Source organism: Papaver somniferum, chromosome 9, assembly GCF_003573695.1.
Source record: "Papaver somniferum cultivar HN1 chromosome 9, ASM357369v1, whole genome shotgun sequence".
Classification (NCBI taxonomy): domain Eukaryota; kingdom Viridiplantae; phylum Streptophyta; class Magnoliopsida; order Ranunculales; family Papaveraceae; genus Papaver; species Papaver somniferum.
The window spans coordinates 105,942,079-105,966,273 of NC_039366.1; the positions used below are offsets into that span (position 1 = coordinate 105,942,079).

The 24,195-nt window shown below is 34.4% G+C and overlaps 1 protein-coding gene across 3 annotated transcripts; it reads right to left on the bottom strand.

Annotated features, from left to right (window-relative positions):
• Window positions 1–13,371: 13,371 nt before the first annotated feature.
• Window positions 13,372–17,585, bottom strand: LOC113314346. Of its 3 annotated transcripts, XM_026563142.1 has the most exons (4): window positions 17,530–17,585; window positions 17,208–17,288; window positions 15,406–15,520; window positions 13,372–13,679 (listed from the first exon to the last, which is right to left on the bottom strand). In XM_026563142.1, the coding sequence occupies exons 2-4, from the start codon at window positions 17,284–17,286 to the stop codon at window positions 13,553–13,555; spliced, it is 321 nt and encodes a 106-aa protein (XP_026418927.1). In that variant the 5' UTR covers window positions 17,287–17,288; window positions 17,530–17,585; the 3' UTR covers window positions 13,372–13,552. The 3 variants fall into 3 exon arrangements, 2 of the variants coding, with proteins under 2 accessions (XP_026418927.1, XP_026418926.1); XM_026563141.1 differs by lacking the exon at window positions 17,530–17,585 and having other exon boundaries at window positions 17,208–17,486; XR_003342376.1 differs by lacking the exons at window positions 13,372–13,679; window positions 17,530–17,585 and adding an exon at window positions 14,039–14,070 and having other exon boundaries at window positions 15,406–17,486.
• Window positions 17,586–24,195: the final 6,610 nt, after the last annotated feature.

Sequence of the window (24,195 nt, forward strand, 5' to 3'; positions counted from 1 at the left end):
ATTCAACACTTGTGCAAACATCAGAGCTTTCTGATTTTATGGCACGCATGAACACTCCTGCAAGGCTATGGAGAAACGCCCAAAGTGTTCTTTGCCATGCTTGGATATCATCTCAGTAATGAATGTCTAAGTGCTCGATTGGGAAAAATGTCAGATTCAACCACTTGGTAAAATACTAATGCAATAAAGCTACCATTCGTATTGCAGTAACAGAGTTGCTAGCAGGATTGAGTCCCCATGCTAGGATAGCATGTGAGGAAATAAATGACACAGACATGGAAGGAATGAGACTTTCCTGAGTGTGAAACCTCTTGATGAATGTCTATGCACAACCTCGTCAAAGTTCGAAATTCCCCCAAGTGCTATGATGATGGAATGTCCGTCAAATCTTCTAGATCAGAACTTTCTTTGTTGGAGAGATGTGTAACCAAAGGCGCCCTCTCAACAAAGAATTATGTATGGAGGACCGCCCAATCTTTCTTCTACATAGAGGGGCACGATGAAATGCACAACATCGAACGCTCAGCAAGTGGGAGGCCTTTCGAGAATCATATTCATCGTGGATCTGAGAGGTACTCGATCAGAGATTGTGAGAACGATTCATGAATCGTAAAATATGAATCGTCATATATGTTCCTGAAGCCGGGTCAGAAACATGCAGTATCATGATTTTACAATTTTGACCCTTGTCGAAAATCCACCATCAACGGTATTGTGTAAAAAACCTCTTTTATTTATGAGTAAACATCAGTACATACTGATATTTTATGTTTTCTTAGATTTGTATTGTCTTGTAAATATTAGTCACACATCCCGTGTTTGAGAAATTGTTCTCATGTTATGATGTTGTTATTCGAAAAATTGAAAGTACATATCATGCTTGAATAAGAGAAAACATATATACTTGTACACATTTTCATGTACTATTATGAAACAATATATATTGACATGTATCCTACGAAAAACATCTACTTGAATAAGAATCAATACATAATGATTTGTATTGTTGTTACTTTATCTTACGCAGCTAATGGGTATGTATCAATATGCGAGAGCTTAACAAGCCAGGGACTCGTGCTAATCCAACAAAAAATAAAGATCCAATTTTCGATAGTTATAGCAGGCTTTCTCCATCGCACAAAGAAAAAATAAGTCGAAAAGTCAAAAGATGATGAATAAGATACGGATATGTAACTTACTTTGTTTTGTAAGAATATATGGATCTGGCAATACATATTAGTTATTTGTACTTCTTTTAGTTATTGAACTGATAAAGAATTATTTCCTTGAATCAGTATGTTGTTATGTTAATTTTATTTTATTTTATAATTCTTACTAGCATTGTCATGTTTGTGTTAAAAAAATTAGTTCTACAGGGGGAGTACTTTTTTTTGACAGTACATATTGATATGTACCCACAATACATATTGGCATGTACTAGACAGTGCATATGCATAACACGAACAGATTCATATTCTGATAGTACATATTGATATGAAATCGACATATTGAATTCTTATTTTGCTTCTTACAACTGTATATGAAGAAGAAAAAGGTATTGTTGAAAAAATAACTAAGAATTATTACATCATTATCTAGTTCTCATTCTGTCATTTGAAACATAATTTAATTTGGTGCACAAACAAGGTTTGAAAACCCTTAAAATCACAGACTATTGATTTTACTATAAAAATACAAACCTAAAAAAATACGACAATTTTCTTCAAGTATGAAGCCTTATCTAATGGCAATACATATTTGAAATTACTTAGCCAACTTTAGTACACTTTTTTAGAGAACTGCTCGGTCGAACTCGCAAGCGTTGCTATCTCGAGATTGTTTGTCAATATTAGTGATCAAAACTATAAGTCTTGATTGCTAGTCTACTTATAATGGTGTCACAAACTAGGATAGATCGTGTAGTTGAGCATTAGACTTCACGGCGTTCATCAATTGAAGACGAAGAGCTACTAAGGAGAGCATGTGGAACTTCATCAACAAAAGGTATGTGGAGACTAAAACTCATCTATCACTTGGAATGTCTATTTCTACTTTATCTCCTATATTGAGACAAAAGTCGTATTACTATATAGTATTCGATTATTCACATTTGAGATTTCGAGATGAGTTTAACTCGCTTACATATTTCTCGAAATATATGTTAGTAAACTTTCACTTCAACCAAGTTCATCTTATATTATTGATGAAAGTCAAAAGATGATCATGTGAAATCTCCGAGTAACATCCTACATGGTTTGTGTGATACAATCATTTGGTGTAGACTTTGAATGTTTCGTTATGATTATTTCAATAAATTGAAAATTGCTTTGATGCTAATAATGTGTGAAAACGACTATTGTCATCCTCGAAGAAAGTTTCAATAATTGAAATAAAGTTTAAAATTATTGGATTATGAACATAGTGTGCATTCTTGCATGTATGTGATCCATGACCGGAACTAATATGCATACTCGTATGCGTACATGTAGTTGTGAAATTCTATGTACCAAGTACACATACCGATACGCATACTTGTGTAAGGTATAGGTCCGAGAATTTATGTTGGGTTTTGTAAGTGTACTTAGGTATGCATACATGTTCCCATACTGGCGAACCCAAACTCAGACCAACTACTTAGGTATGCGTACCCGTATGCATACTTGAGTGGTTAAAGTTATAAAATCGGTTTGCTCATGAACTAATACATTTATATATTAAGGAATGCATTCTTTGCAAATCGTGGCTATAATTTTCATGAACTGATTCGAGTGAATCAAACCGATTTTGCTTTAATTGTGTTCTTGTATACTTTTATGAGAATATAGCAGTTGAACAACTCTTTAACTAGTTTTATTTGAGTCATTTGAACTAGTTATGGTTATGATGAATAAGGTTGATATAAGAGTGTTCATATAGCTAACCTCGGTTAACTACGGTTGAGCCAACATGGTGTACACGTTTAGGTACAGTTATTAAATCTAAATGAAGGTACATATCATTTGTGTGTAACAAGCTAAGTTCGATATAACAGTTGAAAGATATTAACTTGAATCTAATCAGTTTTTCATCTAACGTGAATATTGAATGCTTTGTTTCCAAGGTAACTTAATTAGATTGCAAACCCTGATTCGAAAACTATATAAACGAGAACTCTAGCAACTGGGAAACCTAATCCCCACACCTCCTGTGTGATACTAGTTGCATAATCTAGAGTCAATTATCCTTTAACCTTAGGTTTTTCACAAAACCCTGTAGGTTAACGACTTAAAGACTTCATTGGGATTGTGAAGCCAAACCCAACTATTTTCTCTGTAGTTGTGTATTCTGATCTTGCTGTTTCTATCGTATTTGAGTATTATCTTCTCTAAGATCTGCTCGAGATTTAATCTCCGATAGGCAAGATAAAAAGTAGTCACAAACATCTTCGTCTAACCGTTTGTGATTCCACAATATCTTGTTTCGCTACCATACGATTAAGATTATTGTGAAGTGATTGATAATACTAGGGTGTTATTTGAGAATAAAAGTTCAATTTTCAATTGGTTCCTGTGCACCCTGATTTATCAAAAAACGGAACAAAACTCGTAGGTATTTTCTGTGTGGAGACAGATTTATCTATTCCAATAGACTTTTCTGTGTGACAGAGATTTGTTTAGCAAGTCTTCGACTTTGGATCGTAGCAACTCTTGGTTGTGGGTGAGATCAGCTAAGGGAATCAAGTGCGTGGTATCCTACTGGGATCAAAGACATAAGGAGCACAACTGTACCTTGAATCAACGTGAGATTGATTAGGTTTCAACTACAGTCCAGTCCGAAGTTCATTGGTAGTAGGCTAGTGTATGTAGCGGCTTAATACAGTATGGTGTTCAAAGCTGGACTAGGTCCCGAGGTTTTTCTGCATTTGCGGTTTTTCTCGTTAACAAAATTATGGTGTTTGTGTTATTTCTATTTCGCATTATACTTTGTTATATAATTGAAATATCACAGGTTGTGCGTTGAATCGATCAATTGGTAAATCCAACCTTTGGTTGTTGATTGAAATTGATTGATCCTTGAATATTGGTATTTGGTATTGTTCAAGTTACTTTTCTTATATTCAATCGGGCTCGCATGTAGTTGCAGGAAATGCTACACTACACCCCTCACAAGATTTCATTAACAATTAACTCATTTTTGGATTAACAATCTTAATTTTATTGATGAATCTTTGAAAAATCTTACAAGAGAAGATAAAGGAATCAAGAATAATCACTACTCTAGATTTTCTCTCTCTTATTTAATTGCTTCTCACTCAAAAAAGATCTATTTCTTTCCTTTACAATTGAACGACTATCTATAGGAAATTACATAGTGGATGACAGCTAATCTGTCCTTTATTTCGAATATGACTTGCGACATTTTCGCAATCTTATAAATATCAATCTCGCAAACTTCCTTATTTTCGCGGGATCGTCACACTTTTCTCATGATTTGGCTGATGTCGTTTATTATGTCGTTTCTGAAGCTGTTCTGCGACACTGTCGTGTTGTTTTGTTAATAATCTCGCTGAGGAATTATTGATGCGAGATTCTGATCCTACATCTTTCCTCTTCTCATATCTTCTCTGCGAAGTAGAGAATGATGTGAGAAATGCCGCAGTTATCTATTACTTCATATTCTGCATTTATCACACGTATCCTTTCTCCCATCTGTTTCTTGACACGTCTTTTGTAACTGCTTCTTTTTAACCGCTCACGTATTTTCGCATTAATCATGTTTATCTTCTCGAGAAAAATTTTCCTCTATATATACTCTTTCTTACTCTGTTTTTCTCTCTTTTTACTCTCTTTTTATTTTCTCTGCAACTTCATTGTTCTTCTGCAAATTCCGCCATTGCAACTTTTTCTTCTTTCTTCTTCTTTCAATCTTTTTAATTTCTTCTTCATCTCCATACTGTTCCCTCTGTATATCTTCATCATTCGTAATTTTCTTTTTAATTTTTACGAATTAATCTTCCTGCTGGTGTTTTCCATGGATTCATCGAGGTTAGTTTTTTTTTTCTTTCTTATAGGTTTTGCTGAAATTGATCTTGCTTACTGCCTTATTTGATGTTGTTTATGTGATTCCCATACTGTTGTTATTTAAGCAAACACGCCTCTAACACCAAATTTACGGTTCAGAACCCTAATATTTCCAAATTGCAGCATAAGGTTGTTGTGAACAAAAGAAAGTCTGCGAATCAGAAGGTGGTAAGAAACATTATTCTTTTCTAATAACAATATTGTTGCCTCTGTTTCTTATCCGAATTGTGATTCGCAGGGTGATAAGGATGCCAACAAACCTCTCAAGAAATCTCGCCACCTCAAAACCGTTGAAACCTCTGTTCCATTTCACTTACTTATCCCTTCAAAATCTCCTGCGACATCTTCACAAGTTAAACCATTATCTCCAATTCGCGAAAAGGTTGCCTCAGATTTCATCCCTTCAACTGACCTTTCAATGATTGAAACCCCCTTATTAATCCTTCTGAATGAAACTTCTTTCCTCTATTGATAATGTTTCCCAATCTTCTATCATTGCCAGTTCTCTCTGAGCCTCTTCCTTTAAATATTGCTTTCAAAGTTTTGTCTGAGGTTTGGATGATGTTAAGAAGTCTCCCATTGATCCTGTCAAGTCTGGTGTTTGCGAAATTCTGAGTAAGTATTTTGGCTCTGACAGAGCTGCTTCGCAAATAGCTTTTGAAAAAGAGTTGAAACCTTGAATAAGAATCTCCAAATGATGACTTTAGAGTGTAATGCTCTTCGTCTCGAAAATCAAAAGCTCCAGAATGTTTCGCTGGATCGCGACAATCTTCGCAAGAAGAATGATGAACTGAGAGGTATGATTTCCTTATCTGTGTCTTCAATTTGCCTTTCTAATGATTTTATCCTTTCCATATTTAATTGTCCTTGAAATCCCTTTTTCGCATGTTAAGCCTTAAACCAGAAACGAATAATGGAGAGATATCAATTTGAATCTGCTGTTGAAGAAGCCCGTGTTGATAAAGAGATTTTGACGGATCAATATAACCAATTAGATAACCTCTATTCATATTCTGTTGATCATATAAATAATCTTACCAATGAAAATACCCAATTAGTTCAGAGGCAAAATTTATTAAGTAATGAAATATCTCGCCTCTCTTATTCTTTAACTAAAGCTAATCTAGGGATGGAAACTTTATCAGATGAGAATAAAACTCTATCTCAAGAGAAGCGAACTTGTTTAAACAAGATGGCGATATCTTCGCAACAACTTAGCATCCTTCAGAAAGTATGTGATGACCAAGAACAATCTTTGCTCTTGAGAAATGAACTTAAAGAAGTAACAGAGTCATCTATCGCTGAAAGAGATACACTCATTCAAGGTAGAATAGCTTTAAGTGTAAAGGCGAACCAACTTAAAGAACAATATTCCAAATTAGAAGAATTATTCTTCACTTGCGAAGAAAAATGCCTTTCTTATTTCTAAAGAGAAAAATCTTCAGTCTCGACTTAAAGGTTTAGTTGGAGATAAATTTGATGATGCGATGGACCGTTGGGAGAATAGTTGTTGACCTTGATTCAACACCTTATTTCGCAAAAGGAAGGTAGTCATAATAGTTTGACTGCCTTAACTATCTTTTCTTTGTCATACCTTTTTGAGTTCTTCATCTTACTGAAATTTTGTATTCTACTTTTCGCAGAGTCTGAGAAAAATCTTCATTCCTCCATTTCTGTTTTGGAGGCTAAATATGCCAAAATTCGCAAAGAAAATGCACTACTCGTCTCTGTCCTTACTGGTTCTCGCGACCGAGCAGAAAGAAGACTTGATTATCTTGCTTACTTTAAGGATATTCAAGATAGGAATCATCAGAGAGCACTTCTTCGTCAAGTTCATCTCCGGGCTGAAGTTCTTGTGAATGATATTTTATTGTCCAAATCTCTTCCTCCTACATCAATCGAACCTTTGGAAGTAGATGATGATGAAATTCCTCGTCCTGCTGACAGTGATTATGATTATGAAAGTGGTGGAGAGATAATCTTTTGGAAGATGAAGAAGAGATCCCTTCTAAGGAACAACTGCTGGTGCTAATCAAGATGGAAGCGAAAAAGAAATCCCTTCTAAAGAAGTAATTGCTGGCGATAATCAAGATGGCGGCGAAAAAGAAGTCCCTCTCAAAGAAATTATTGTTGGTGAAGATCAGAATCGAAATGAAGAAAAGGCTGGCGATAATGAGAACATTGGCGAAGAGTTTCTTATCTAGTTCTATCTTCTTGAACTGTTTCATCTTTATTATTTCTTGCGAATAATATTCTTCAACCAACTTTGGAATTAATTTTCTCTTTTATATTTTGCTGGCGAGAAAGATAATGCCTCTTGTTTACTGATTCCCATACTTGCCTCTCATTATCTTTCTTGCGAGAAATGATCGTTATGAATACTTATAAATATTTTGTTTTGTCATGTGGTCTTATTTTGCCTTCCTAATTAAAGGTCTTATTATGCCACCTCTTGTTATTGCGACAAAATCGCAGGACGTCCTTGCATTTTCATGCAAAAACCCATTGATCTTGCCTTAACTTTTTCTTTTGTATTATTGCCTCTTCAGGATTGTTGCGACAATATGACAGGCCTAAATATTCTTGCGAAAATAAAGCCCCATGACATTGTCGTCGTGCGACGAAATCGCAGGACGTCGCACTTTCATGCGAAAACCCATTGATCTCGTCTTATCTTTCTCTTTAGTATTATTGCCTCTTCAGGATTGTCGCACAAATATGACAAGCCTTAATACCCTTGCGAGTAAAAAGCCTCATGACATTTGCGTCTTAAGACACTTATCAGCTCCCTAATGGAGGGTGCCGCCCTTATCTCCCCCTGGTTGCCCCTTCAAGGAGGCGTACCTCTACCATACAAGGTTGGCTCCTCCCATCCGGTCTTAACAACAACCAGTTGTTTTCGCAGCCTCTTATCCCTTTTACCTATAGGGTTTATGGTTACGAGACTGCACCCTAAGTGGGGTTTTCTTCGGGCCGAGTGCAGTATAAGCCAAGACTTGTCAAGAATGGCAAGGTACGCTCCAGACGCCCCTGGCACTCTTGACTCAACCGTGTACCTCGGCGCCTTGGTCAGATTCTGCACTCCTTGGGAGAGTCCTTATTACCTTAGTCGCCCAACCTAAGTCATATGCTTAAGCTGAGAATCCAAGGTGCCTCTCCCGGATGGGCTTTATTGACCCCAAATCTCCATGACTCAGGTTCCGGGGCGGTGTAGCCTTTCCCTGAGCCATGCAACAGGTACCCCCTTATATGACGTACTTTAGGTCTTACATTTGCCTCTTGCGAAATTTTATTCACGAACTAGGGTGTACGCCATAAAGGTTCGCCCTTTCTTTTTGTCATTGTTCTCTGATTATCTCTGCGAAAGTTTCGCATATCATGATCTTGTTTTGATATGAATAATCTCGCAACTATTCTTTCATTGAATGTTTATTCGCAATCGTTTTGTTGCGTCATACATAACTTCTCAAAGCTTCTTATGGATAATATCTCTTTAAGTACAATCTGTTCCATGGTCTGTCAAGTCTATGACCAACATCTCTACCTTCTGGATCCATTAATTTATAAGCTCTGTCCCAACTATCTCCTTAATGATGTAAGGTCCATCCCATTTTTTCGCTAACTTTCCACCATTTTCTCGCTGATATATTGGTGTCTCTCGCAGAACTAAATCTCCTGGTTGAAATTCGCGTACTTTGACACGTTTATTATATTCTCGGGCTAATCTTCGCTGATAATTCTCCATATGCTGTAAAGCTCTTTCTCTTTTCTTCTAACTCATCAAGTTTGCTTAAGATCAAACCCGCACTAAGATTTTTCTCCCAAGCTTCTCTCTTTGTCGTCGGAATAACAACTTCTGTTGGTACACCGCTTCAACTCCGTATGTTAAACAAAAAGGTGACATTCCAGTAGCTTCTTCTAGTTGTGTTATAAGCCCATACTGCATTATGTACTTGTTCGCACCATGCTCTATGATGTCCTTCTAATTTTTTCTTTAATATATCTGCAATTGTTTTGTTTGTTGCCTCTGCCTGTCCATTAGCTTGTGGATACAGAGGAGTAGACTTTCCACATTTTATCTTAAATGCATTAAGTAACATTTCTATGTTCTGTCCTTCAAACTGTTTCCCATTATCAGATACCAACTGCGCGGGAATTCGAATCTGCAAATGATATTTTCGAATATGAATGTAAAGATATCTTTGTCGCGAATATGTGTACTGCCTTTATTTCTGTCCATTTTGTGAAATAATCTTTGTTGCGACTATTAAGTATCTTCTTTGTCCAGATCCTGGTAAAATGGCCCCACAATATCTAAGCCCCACTTTCCAAAAGGCCATACACTGGTTGAAGATGACAATGGTGCTCCAGGTGCATGTATTTTCTTTCCGTGCCGCTGACAATCTTCGCAACGTCTTGATATTTGTTTTGCATCTTCGTGCATGTATGGCCAGTAATAGCCTTGCATTTTTGCTATGTGCCAAAGATCTTCCCCCGCTATGATTGCCAGCATCCCCACTATGTAACATTTTTAGCACCTTTCTCCTTCTTCTCGTGTCAAACATCTGAGTGATGGTCCATTAAAGGATTTTCGGTATAGCATCCCATCTCTTAATTCATAATTTGTTGCGGCTTTTTACCTTGTGTGCTTCCAATCTGTTTCTTGGTGTTTCTCCTTTCGCCAAATATGCATGAAGTTCTGTTCTCCAATCTGCGATATTGTTCGTTTGTTCTTCTTCTCCACCTTCTATCATCATTACGTTCTCTCTTCTTCTTCTTTATTGATTGATGGTGACAGAAGTGTCTGTATTTTTATGCATCTCGCAGTTGGATCTGTCATCATGCTTGAGATGAAAGCAAAAGCGTCTGCGAGTCTGTTATCCTTCCTTGAAATGTGCCTCCATTTTATCTTTGGGATTTTCGCTGACAATTCTTCAACGAGCTTCTTGTATTTCTTCAAGGATGGTTCATTTGTAGTGTACTCTCCCTTTATTTGGCGAATAACTAGCTGCGAATCACTAGTGATCCTGGCATTTTCTAGTTTCATTTCTATTGCGAACTTTAAGGCATGTACCACAGCTTCATATTCCGTTTCGTTATTAGTGGATGCGAATTCCAATCTGAATGAAAAAGCCATCTTCGCTCCTTCTGGCTGAAATTAAAACAATTCCAACCCCATTGCCTTCCCCATTTGATGATCCATCTACCAATATCTCCCATCTATTTGGTTCTGTTAATAAGTCTTTTGGATCTCCATGTTCTTCTTCTATATCCATCATCTCCTCCACCGCTTCATCATCTTCTAAAGGAAATTCTGCTAAGAAATCTGCGACAACTTGTGATTTTGGTGAAGATAATATTTCATACTTGATTTCGAAATGTCCTACTTGTGCATTCCATCTCTCCACCCTACCTGATCTTTTTGAATTCTTCATCACTGATTCAATTGGTACTTTTGTTAGCACCCTTATTTTGTGTGCTTGAAAATATATGCGAAGTTTAAATGCGGCGTATACTAATGCTAAAATTAGCTTCTCAATCTTTGAATAATTCCTCTCTGCAGCATTAAATGTTTTGCTGATGTAATAAATGGGCTTTTCCACTCCTGCGTCCGTTCGCAATAACACAACGCTTAAAGCATGTGATGTTGTCGCAAGATAGATCAATAGTTCTTCTCCTGGTTCTGCCTTTTGTAAAATAGATGTATTCATAAGGTGTTCTTTGATCCCTTGAAAAGCTTTTTCACATTCAGTCCATTTGAATTTCGCACCCTTCTTGAGTATATTGAAAAAATGTTTACATTTGTCTGATGATCGCGAAATGAATCTTCCTAGCGAAGCTAAAAGTCCGTTCAATTTTTGTACATCCTTTATCGTTGCTGGTGTTGGCATGTCACGAACTGCTTGTACCTTTTCTGGATCAACTTGTATTCCTTCTTTTGATACAATGTAGCCTAAAAATTTCCCGATGCAACCCCAAAAATGCATTTTTCAGGGTTCAGTTTAATGTTATATGCCGCATCTGTTCAAAAATCTCCCTCAAATCTTGTACATGATCTTTGGCTTTACTCTTCACCAACATGTCATCCACGTACACCTCTAATGTTTTGTGTATCCATTTCGCGAACACCTTCTCTACCATTCTTTGATATGTTGCTCCTGCATTTCGCAAACCAAACGGCATTTTTGTATAACAGTATAAACCTCTTGGAGCGAAAAAAGCAGTATGCTCTTGATCTTCTTCAGCGAGGGGGATTTGGTTATAACCTTTGTACCAATCTAAAGAAGACATTCTATCATTCCCCGCTGCTGATTCAACCATTTGAGGAATATCTGGCAATGAAAAACTATCTTTAGGGCAAGCCTTGTTTAAATCAGTGAAATCTATGCAAATTCTTATCCCTTTATTTTTCTTTGGAACAAAAACCATGTTTGCTATTCACTCTGGGTATTTAGCTTCTCTTATAATTCCCGCCTCAAGCATTTTCTGTAATTCTTCTTCTTCTATTTGAGGATGGTAGATCGTTGCGATTTTTCTTATTCTCTGTTTAAATGGTCTCACATTCTTGTTAATCTCCAACTTATGACATGCAATTGACGGATCTATTCCAGGTATCTCATCCATGCTCCCCGCGAAAATATCTTTATATTCACGCAAAAGATTGACAGTTTTTTCTTCCTCTTCTTCATCCATCTTGGTTCCAATCCTCAGTATTAGGGTTCTTATATAGTCCCAACATTTACTTCTTTTGTTGGTTCTGCCGCAGTGTAACTGGCCTTGGGTTCTCCCATTGGTGTTGGCTCTTCTATCATCTTCGCAGGTCCATCTCCTTCCTCCGAAATTTCGCTGGGTATTTCTTTACCTTCCTTTGCTCTTATCATGTACACTCTAAATTCTTCTTCTTTCTTTGCCTCCTTTGCTATTTTTCTGCGAAATTGTCGCTTTTTTGCTCGCCCTTCATAATGCTTTACTTCAATTTGATAACATAATTTCGCACTGTCAATATCTCCTCTAATCTCACCTACTCCATTTGGCATGGGGAACCTGATGCATTAATGCAACGTTGATGCTACATCTTTAATTGCGTGTATCCATGGCCTCCCCAACAGCATGTTATATGGTGATTCCATATCCACTACGCATAGTGTCACTTGTGTTTCGATCTCTCCTAGTGGAATTCGCACCACTATTTCTCCTTTAGGTTTTGTTGTGGATTTTCCAAAGCCATGAACAAGATATGTTGAACAAGACATTTCTTCATCTTTGAATCCCATTCCTTTGAACGCATGATAGAATATTATATCCACTGAACTTCCTGTATCGACTAAAGTTCTGTTCAATATCCATTCTTTCATGGATTTTGTTGTTGTCCCCTTCTCTTTACGTATAATAGGTATTGTAATAACCAATGGAGATGTGTGGCTCAAATTTTCTTTTGGTATTTCTGCTGCCATGAATGTGATTTTTTGCTTTTCCCAATCTTTCAAGGGTGATGTTTTTTCTACCGCCATAACCTTTCTTCCTTCAAAATCTCGTTTATGTATCCTTCCTTTGATGTTTTCATGGAATTCATTAACCATTGTTTTTCTTATCATATTACATTCCAATCTTTTGTCATCTTCAATGACTCTAATCATTTTTCTTTTAACTGGTTCACTGATTTATTTAATCGCTTTCTTGATTTGAACAATCTCAACAACAATCTTCAACTTTCAATCTTCAGTTCCCTGTTTCTAGCGCCATTATGTAGTTGCAGGAAATCCTACACTACACCCCTCACAAGATTTCATTAACATTTAACTCATTTTTGGATTAACAATCTTAATTTTATTGATGAATCTTTGAACAATCTTACAAGAAAAGATAAAGGAATCAAGAATAATCACTGCTCTAGATTTTCTCTCTCCTATTTACTTGCTTCTCACTCAAAAAAGATCTCTCTCTTTCCTTTACAATTGAACGACTATTTATAGGAAATTACATAGTGGATGACAACTAATCTGTCCTTTATTTTCGAATATGACTTGCGACATTCTCGCAATCTTATAAATATCAATCTCGCAAACTTCCTTATTTTCGCGGGATCGTCACACTTTTCTCATGATTTGGCTGATGTCGTTTATTATGTCGTTTCTGAAGCTGTTCTGCGACACTGTCGTGTTGTTTTGTTAATAATCTGGCTGAGGCATTATTGCTGCGAGATTCTGATCCTACATCGCAAATTATTATTTGATAATTGCAGATTGAATTGAGAGATAGAGATATAAAACTCTTTGATATACTTTTCTATAGATTAAATCTGACTGTCTAGTTGATTCTCTTGAAAGTATATTGGAGTTTGTCTATTCAGATTGCCAAACGAAAATATTGGGTGTGGTTTTTGTACCCCCGCTTTTTCACACTTGATATTACCGGGTGATATCCCAGTACATATCGATATGTACATAGTAAAACTTTTGTATTAGACTCTTCAAGTTAATGAGATAATTCCTCTAGTCTATCTCTCTCAGCCTTAATGCATGCGAATCTGCTAATCTCAATGATTTTTTTGTTTCATCTCCAGCGGTATTCAACAACCTTGGTGGAAGAATGGTATCATCATCAGTATACCCATCAGGCCTGTGAAATCAAAACAATACATATCAATATGTACATAGTATATTGTTGTGCATATTTTGCTGATGTATCCTATACTACACATCAATATGTATTGCTAAAAAATAGTACATATCAATATGTACATAGTATACGTGTAACATTCCGAATTTCGGAACAGGGTCAAACCCATATGGAGATCCGAACTCAAAGCTTTACGGGTCCGAAAGAGACTTAAAAATTAATTTTTATGCTAAACATATTTAATCTTTATATATATGAGTTGATTCATATGAATTTACTAAACATCTATAACAACATTTCAGTTAAATTTACATTTCAAGCAATACAATAAAACAATTCAATCACTAAGCTACTTATTCCTAGCTTGTTTTGCTGCACCACTCTGATAAATCTGCAAGGATGTCAATTAGGGTGAGATGACAACTCAATAGAATGCATTCCCAATTCTCCAAAGATGCGCTAACGTAATCATTTTATCAAGCAAAAACATATACCAAGAAACACATTACGACTTCATCGAATCAATGTTATATTCGACAATCACATTCCTAATAATGTTTCTAATAATTATTTTATTTAGATTTCGGTTTATATGATCATTATAAAATCTGGGCAGATAACATCATATTAGACAAACATTCACAGTAAATTCATATCAATCTCAAATCAAGAAATTCCAAAGCCAAATGAAAGATAAGATGTTTAGATACAACTTTTGTTAAGACCTCAAATCATTTTAACATCATTAAGACTGCCTAAGAACCTCAAAACCACAACAAAACAAAACTATTTAAAATTTCAAAACTCTTTATCGAAACTAAAAAAAATATTTAACGGTGAATTTACGGTGGATTATTCTCAATTTTTAACTAGTGTTACCCAATTATGTTATCTGATAGTAATCAAAGTCTGATCACCAATCAAATGCATCTAATTATAAATATAAATTTCATAACCCTAATGATATAAGATTAAACAAAATAAAAATCAAAGTATAATAAAGAAACACAAAGAGAACTGGATTTAACCTTCTACCTCAACTCCATTAAGCCTCTACTGATTTTCTTAATTGAATCTCCTCAAGAACCCTAACTCAAATTTATCTCCTTCCCCTCCTTAGCTTTCTTCTTTAAACAAAAACCTATATCTCCATCTCTCGTTTCTTTCTCCTAGCCTTTTGGTTTCTAACTTCTAAAGTTCTTTTTCTTAACTTTTAGGTATAAAAAGCCTTAGTAATATTTTCTCTATTTATATATTTGTCTTTTCATTTTTCTCTCATTTTTATTTAATTATTAAAACTAATAAGGTGACTCTATTTCCACCCAGCTTTCCTAGTTTTAATTAACCCACCTAGGCTAACGCTAAAGAACAACAACCTAACCCACCTAGCATTCATGGTTTTGCACACACCTTCCCTATGTAATGTGACAATTCATAGAAACTACTTACTTTTCCAACAATATACATACTGGAAGACACAAGGTTAACTAATCTAGGTATAACCCGACCCGAAACGGTAACTAAAAATACAGGGTATTACAATATGCTTATGTTGTTGTTGTTGATATATCCTACACTACATGACAATGTGTACTGCTAAAAAACCTAGTTCATGATTGATATGCAATGCTTAAAAAACCTTGTTAGGTACTGCTTAAAAATATACCTATCATAATTAAGAGTATGTCTAATAAATATTGAATATAGCTGGGAAATAACATCTAACCTTGAAGTATTCGTCGATGTATTCAAAGAACTTTCCCCCAGCTGTAGCGATGCCGCAGTAGCATGTGAGCATCGGAATCCATTCACGTACCATCTTTGGGAACTACAACTTTTTTCTTGTAGATAAAATAAAATTAAGAACAATATACGTAAAAAGAATTATTATCAATCAATCAATGGAGTCGTACAAAACTTTGGTTGTGGGACTAGCAACAAGATGACCACAAAGAATATAGAGTATTGTTCCATTGTTCTATTTGATTCTCATCAACGTCAAAAATGCTAGTGACGATATCGATGATGACCTTGATAAGGAAAGTAAGACTGCACTAGAAGTCACTAATGGTTAGCTAATAATGGTCCACCCAAATGTAACCTCAATTAAACTAAAAACATGTAACACATCTAATAATACCTTTTCATAAAGTTTTTAATTATTCAGATCAGATCATATGCCTTTTTTTTTAATTTAGAATGGGTAATACAACAAAAAAAAATCATAAAGATGATCTCACATGTACACGAGTAGACGGTGTGTTTTTCTTTCCTGACCCCTGTAAAGAACTCTTAATTAATTATTGGGTAAAAACCGAATTTATGTTTGGATAGCACCACAAATCTAGTTTATGTGCAACAATACATATTAATATGTACAGAAGAAAAAATTATATGATCCCATAGTACATACCGATATGTACTAAAACGTAATTTTAGTACATACCAATATGTACAAAGTGAAAACTAAGTACATAACGATATGCACTGAGTGAAACCATAGTACAATAATGACAGTATTATCTGATCCAAAAAACTTGATAAATTCACAAAATTATGCTTCATTGCTACCAGTTCTGGGGTTACATATCCTATGAGAAATTCATAGTACATGGATAAAAGACAATACATATAAACATGCAATGACGAAGTTGTGGACAAAAATATAAGCATCAAATAAACTAAGAAAAATAAAAAATATAATCTAGTTTGGAGATTGAGATGACTGGAAAAATCTCCAAACATATATATTTTGTTGGATCACACATACAAATGCACCTGTCCGGAAATAAAGGAGTAAATCTCAATTAGTTTTTTCGTTCTTTAGCATTAACAAGCTCATCACCAAAGTGTTCATAGCTACTGTGGGATACAACCCCTATAAAATGCATAAATTCATATGTCTGCGAACAATTTTAAAAAAACAAAACAAAATCAAAACATAAAATTGCAGTACGTATACACATGTACTAAAGAAGAATAAGAACTAGAAGCCTAGTATATATTGGTACATACTGAGTAAAATCGATAAAAGTTCCTATAGGTTCAATCATAAGAGTTCAAATTTGAATTGGAGGACAATGTTGAGGAAAAATGTTCACAAATGCATATCAACACTACAACATTAAACGAAAAACCTAGTAGAAATTGATATGTACTGGACATAAATCTAGTAGATATTGATATGTACTGGGTAGTAGATACTGACATGTACTAAACAAGAATTGGAAATTAGCAATCTATGCATTACTCCTATTATGTCGTAAACGAATTGTCATGGTTTACGATCGCAACCTCCATTTAGATTGCCAACTACATAAATTGGTATCAAGCTTAAAATGTTGAAGAACGTTGCATTAAACCTGTACCTATGAAGTCATAGTGATCAGGTTAGAAATTCTGCTCATAACTTACATATTCAGTCAAGAGAAAACATCGCCCACAACAAAACAAACTTAAAAATACCATTAATCATGACTAAGCAATCATCTTATAACCTACTAAATTAAAAAAAAAAGATAAAATTACCAGTGGCTAAATCATATTCAATTTCATTATCACCGGATCTTCTAGTTCTTCCGTTGATGTTTTTCCGATCTTTAACCATGACTTGATGTCCAAATTCAAAATAAATAAATAAATAAAAAGATCCACAAACAACATATGTACATTCAAAATCAACATAAAGAATAAACCAAAATCAAAATTTCCCACAAAGAAGAATCACGATATATAAGATCTGAAATTGAAAGAACATTTTTGGGGAAAAAAACTCTAAAAAATTAACATTAGAAGAAAAAAATCAAGAAGAAAATCTAAACTCAAATCATTAATTAAGTAATCAACTTACCAAAATACAAAAAACTAAGCTTGAATTTGCGAAAGCAATCAAAGAAATCTCAAAATCACCATTATATCAGAACATGGAAAAGAGAAACTGACAAAGTCAACTTTGTCTAATATTAGTTATGATATTGATGGTTGCAGGACTTTAATGCATTTGTGCACTTCTACCGAAGAAGACACATACATAAGGCATTTCTGGAAATGTCCTACGTGTTTTTTGGTGGAGTGGCTGATTAAAGTTAAAGGACAAATCGATCCACTATGGTATTATGTTATTTAGTTTGGTGTTTATTTTGTGTTATTATGATTGTCTAAACCAAACATGTGGATGTCTTCACATTTACACCATCAATATCATAACTAATTTAAGAACGCGAAATTGGGGGATAAAAAAACTAATTGGGGGATAGAGAAAAAAGACAAAAACTGGATTTAAATATCAAATCAGGGTCACCCCTATCTAAGTATTTTTAAATCCTAATCCACCCCTCACTAATCGGGTTTAGTGGTTAATAATAATTAGTAAAAATCTTAAGTATTTGTTAAATGATTACTGTGTATTTGTATTTGTATTTGTATTTTTATTTGGGTGAATGAGACGAGAGCAGAAAGATGGAATTTTTTTTTGAGAGGGAACTTTTTTTGGTGAAAGTGGAGGACGATTGTGAAGAGAGAATTGCTGCTAAGAGGTTGAAAATTTAATTTTTTTCTCTTTGAATCCACCATTGTTGCAGCTGAAATAGCTCGGTGCCGGCATTGTACTCAACCGAAAAAACCATGCCGGCATTTGTTGGAAATTTTCATAAATGTTTGCCACTATCCGGGGGGTCAAAATTTCCTGGTTTTGATCTTCAAAACCTAAATTTTATGGTTTTAATCAGTCCACTTCCGGCACAGTCAGTTAATTCTCGAGCATGTCGGTATCTATGCCGGCATAGTATGTTGCTTAAATTTCTATGCCGGCACATGATGAAAAGTATCCAGGAAACTTCAAATTTTTTTCACTTGACTACCGGCGTTGATAGATTTATATCGAGCATGCCGACACTCAGTTCCGGCATTGAATGATAGTTACCAAGTACGCCAGCACCATTTTCCGGCATGATATTCATCACTTCCGGCGATGTAATTTTTTTTTTATTTCCGACATGGTCTTCATCATTACCGGCATGCTTTTCATCTATGCCGGCATGGTCTTCATCTATGCCGGCATTGGTCTTCATCACTTCCAGCATGTCTTCATCACTTCCGGCATGGTCTTCTTCACTTCTGGCATTGTCTTCATCTATACTGGCATGGTATTCATCACCCGGCATGGTCCTCATCGCTTCCGAATGATAAAAAAAAATGGTTTTCAAGGGAGTGGGGAAATGGGAAAAATTTAAAAGGGAAGAGAATTTGAAAGGGAGTGGGAAAATTTAGAGTTTGAAAGGGAGTATGGAAAACTCTAATTTGAAAGGGAGTGGGATAAATGGGGGATATGATTTTGTTTTTTGATTTTAAGTTTTTTGATTTTTATTTTGAGCAAAGGGTATTTTAGTATTTTCATACCCAAAAATCACCCCTTAGCACACACCATGGGTTGGGGGAAGTAATCTATATCCCCAAATTAGTTTTTTTATCCCCCAATTTCGCGTTCTAATTTAAGCCTTTCTTGGATTAGATATTGCACCATCAATATCATCTATAATACAAAACAACATAGATTTTTGAGCTTTTGACGGACGAATAACATTTTGAGAGACAAACAAGTGATCCGACCATCCTTCTCTCATCCCAGTCAAAGACATCTAACGGCTGTGGTGTTTGTAACCTTCTTCCGTTATGGAGATATTAATAACCTTCTTAATAAACCGAAAAAATAAATGCACCATTAAGAAAATAAATGTTACAACCATGTTTCAACCACTGAAATTTAAAAACAAAACAAAAAAAAAGCTTTAACCCATATCTTTAAAAAACAAAACAAAACAAATTAGCTATCTTTTAAAAACCTGCAATATGCAAACATTTTTTTTAAATAATAAATATTCATTGTCTAAAGGGAAGAATCAAAAAATACAACAAATGATTTTCATTAGACTCATTGTACAAATGTTTGCAATGAGTAAAAGATTCATTGCAAAAAATGAATCACAAAAGATTTAACCTTACGCCGTGGGCTTAATTTTAATTTTAGCAATCGAATAAGCTTATTTTCATCATCCTGCCAAAAAAAAAAAGATTTACAATGTAAAACCGAAAGCAAAGAACTTTAAAATTATTTTATAACATCCATAATAAATTTATTTTCGAATGAAACATTTAACCAATCGACAGATGAACCCTATAATCGATTTTCATTAAACTTATTGTACAAATGTTTGCAATGAGTAAAAGATTCGTTGCAAAAAATGAATCACAAAAGATTCAACCTTACACCGTGGGCCAAATTTTAATAAGGCAATCGAATAAGCTTATTTTCATCATCCTGCAAAAGAAAAAAAAATTACGATGTAAAACCGAAAGCACAAAAAACTTTAGAATTATTTTCTAACATCCATAATAAATTTATTTTCGAATGAACCCTATAATCGACAGATGGAATCAATAATCTTTTTCCTTTTGTTGATCCACAATACAAACAAAGATGAAAGAATCTAAAAAAAGAAACGTTTTTTATTAGACCAAAAAAAAATCTCCACCTCTTTTAATTCTAATTTTTTGAATTGCTTTGGATCCTCTATTTACTCCCCCATTATCCTCCCACGATTAAGAGAGTTGCTTACCCATAAATAAGTTAAAACTGTCCATGCTCTAAGGTCTGCATGCAAACCTTTATGGCTAGCACGAATATATAAAGGAGTGTATTTCTTAAACCACACACGTTCACTCATTCACTCATTCACTCATTTCAACTTATTTTTTTGGTGAAATTTTTAGTGTAAGAGTATCAACATGTCAAACATGATTAGACACATCCCCACAAAAACCGTTGCCCAAAACGTGTTTGCTTTCTTTTCGAGAATGCATAATTGCGGTGAAAACAAATCTGTAGTACTCAGGTTTCGTGTTGCAAGAAAATGGGAAGAGATTGTTTTAATGGCGACCAACGAAGTCACTAATTTGGATTTACTAATGATTGATAAAAACTTGAGTATATTGTTATTTGGATCCGAATTAAACTTTTTTTATTTAAATAAAATATTAGGACGCCTTCTAATCATTTTTTACATAATTGCGATCAAAATAATCCTACGGTACTAAAGTTCCGTGTTACCAGAAAATGGTAAGATGTCGATTTCATGGCGACCAACTAAGCAATGCTTTGGATTTAATGATAGATCAAAACGTGAAAAAGTGATTTCGTCATTCAAAAACTATTATTTTAAGTCTAAATAATATCGTGAAGATTATTATTAAACTATTATTTAAGTGTAACCGAAGTTATAATTATTTTGGATTAATATTTCATGTCTACAAGTTCTCATGGGCCGAATTAAGCCTCATAATGTGTGGTAATTATTAAAATCATTCTAACCAAAAATTATTTTGTCTCATGTCGTGCCGTTACGGCACGTGTTATTTCTAGTATTAAAAACACACTACATTGGATTAAACAACTACATCATACATGAGAATAAAGGAAAAACATTAGATTAAAACAACTACTACATATGCGTCAATTCTCGTCGGGTGGTGGAATTCTTAGGGCGATGTGGGGATCGAATATGTTGAGCACCCTAAGAATGTTGAAACAAGCTTGGAAGTCGAAAGGACGTCCGCCGTGAGATACTTCCCACATCGTTAGTGTTCTGGGTTCCACTTCATTTACAGCTTCACCGTCGATTTTACTTTTGGGATTGTCTACTAGTACAACTACGAATTCAAATACATGACGACTAATTACAATAAACGGTGCAATAATCCTCCAGAATCACGTCCATAAATATTCCATGTTTCAGCGGTGAACATTCTATAAACTTTCTCCCAGAAACACATCGCCGATTTGGCTACATTCCTGCCGACAACATCTTGTGTTTGAAAAACAAAAGCTCTACAAATAGCTAAGTCCTCTTGTTGAATGAATATATTAACACGAACTCTAGGATGCATTTTTGTAGATGATTTGTGAGTGAAAAGATTTAGATTGTGTAGAATGTGTGAATTTGGAGTTGAAATGAGGAGTATTTATAGAACTCAAAATTATAGCCGTTGAATGACAAGATTTTTCAGCCGTCCAGATTTAGTCGTTGGCGGTTTTGGATCACACGCCAACGTCTTTGGATAACACGCGAGCATGTTTGGTTCCACCGTGCGGTTTTTTTTATCAAATGTATGTTTAGTCTACTGCCGCACTCAACAAACCCTCAAATTCGTTGATTTTCCCATCTGTTTTTCATGTTTCTTGAGTCCATAGTGGGAGAAAAACGAACAAATCATATGAACTGCTCTAATGCTCTCCAAATTCAAGAGCCACGCTTAGGCAATGCAAAACCTGAATAGTTTTCATAAATGTTAGAGACTTGTACAATTTCAGGAGGCTACACAATCTTTGGCCTGTAAGGAGCAAAACTGAAGAACAACGTTTTTTCAAAAACGTAATAGCGATATCGTTTTCACGGTTCCACGACCATTATAAACGTTAAATACGCATCTATTTCTTTACTAACTGCCGACAAAACCTTAATCCCGCATTTCCGGTGCTCAGTTGTGGTGTATCAAAATGTTATCCGAACCGCAAAGAATAGCTCATTTTATTCATCATGTTTGACAATGCTCATACACTAGCACCTGAACCGCCAGATCAACCATACGTTGGTGTTATTATTATGACATATTTTATATAATGCATTTAAAGTATAAATCATGATACTCCCACATTAATTTCTACATTTTTATTATTTTTTACATGCCGAATTTTTTAATCCCACTTCATATCTCAAAAACGAATTATACGTATATATGGCGTTCTGAACTATCGTCGAACAACGAATCGTTGACCTGATTTTTGACCCGAATCCGATTTTCCTGAATCCGTATAATTCTCATAGGTATGCCGTCCTGTAACACCATGTATTTTTGGTTTTGATGGACGAAATTATTTTTAAGAGGTTAATAGTGTAAAAACCGGTAATTTATTAATATGATTTTCACGCTTAAAACCCATCCATAATATTTTGATCGGACTTTAATTTGAAACTTAATTTATAAAGAATAAATATTCTGTTTTAGTTTCATTTATGGTTACCAAAATAAAATAAAGTAATACAGATGAATTTTAATTGTGGTGAATGTGTGCATTGTATGGTGTGTATATATATATACATACATATCTTTGCTAAAATTGGTCTCACTATCATGTTATGTGTTTGAGGTGCATGTAGTTTAATAGTGGAGTGTGTTTATAAAATAGTGTGTCCCTTATCAAAATTTGAGTGGTAAATAATGATAGGCTAGTATAGGGGGAAAAAACCCTAAAGGAGTCGTCACTTTCTTCTTCTTCAACTTTTATTCTCTTTCGTCTCTTAGCACAAAAACCCAAAACACTCATTTTCATGTCTCTCTCATTCTCTTTTTGTTTTTATCACATTATTTCTTCTAGTTCCATAAAACAACAAAATAGAAAACAAAACAAAACAAAGGATAACCATCACTTTGTCTTTATCTCTCTCTCTGATTTTTCTTTTCCACTAACAAAAGGAAAACCAAACCCTTTTTACCCATCACTTTCAGTACATTCTTCTCTTTGTTTTATCTTTATAAGAAAATAAATAAATAGAGGCATAGGATTTAATATTTTGGAAAAAAGGTGATCTACTTGCATGAAGATTTTTGGAAGGCTATTCGAGGCAGGGGGTTTCTACCTAATATCAAAATCAAAACTTATTTTAGCATTAAAATTACAGTAGAACCTCCATATATTGATACTCCATATATTAATAACCTCTACATATTAATAAAAATATATGGTCCCAAGTTAGGCCAGTGAGAAATAGTAATAACCTCTCCAGTTTAATATTAATGATTTTTTTCCAATTCCGCCTTAAAGAATTTACCTCCAAATAGTAATAATCAATATTATACTAAAAAATATATATCTAGTTACATTAAATTGATGACTAAACAAAATACTTATCTATAGTTGTTTGAGCAAAAGAAGTAATTTTTTGGATTACTCAACATCTTTTAACTTGCGGATGCGCAGTATCTCATCAACATAGACACCTTCTTATTGAAGATAAAATATTTCCAACTTGTCGAGCATGTTTAAAGCTTCTTGGAACTACAAATTCCAAGATATATACATGCACTTGTATATAGGAACTATAAAAATGTATATACATCATCTAAATACAACTACAAATACATTGAACTTAAATTTTTACATTTTCCATGGGTACCTCTCTATATTAATAACCTCCATATATTAATAATTTTGTGGATGCCCAAAAGTATTAATATAGAGAGGTTCTATTGTATATTGGTTTTTATTTTTATTTTTAAGCTAACAATCATGATGTTTGTTTTAAATTTATTATGTTATTTTCTTTGTATAAATTGATTCATTTGTGAGTTCTATATATTGATCATTAATCATTATTGTTAAATTATTCTAGATTTTTATTTTAACATTTAATCTAGGTAGTAATGTTTTTCTCAAAATAGGAATTATATTAATGCATATTTA

Coding starts and splice junctions, on each gene's coding strand:
- LOC113314346 (XM_026563142.1), bottom strand. CDS start 17,286: ATGGTTAAAGATCGGAAAAACATCAACGGAAGAACTAGAAGATCCGGT. Junction 15,521..17,207: donor TGAATATGATTTAGCCACTG/GTAATTTTATCT, acceptor TTTATCTACAAG/AAAAAAGTTGTAGTTCCCAA. Junction 13,680..15,405: donor ACATCGACGAATACTTCAAG/GTTAGATGTTAT, acceptor TTGATTTCACAG/GCCTGATGGGTATACTGATG.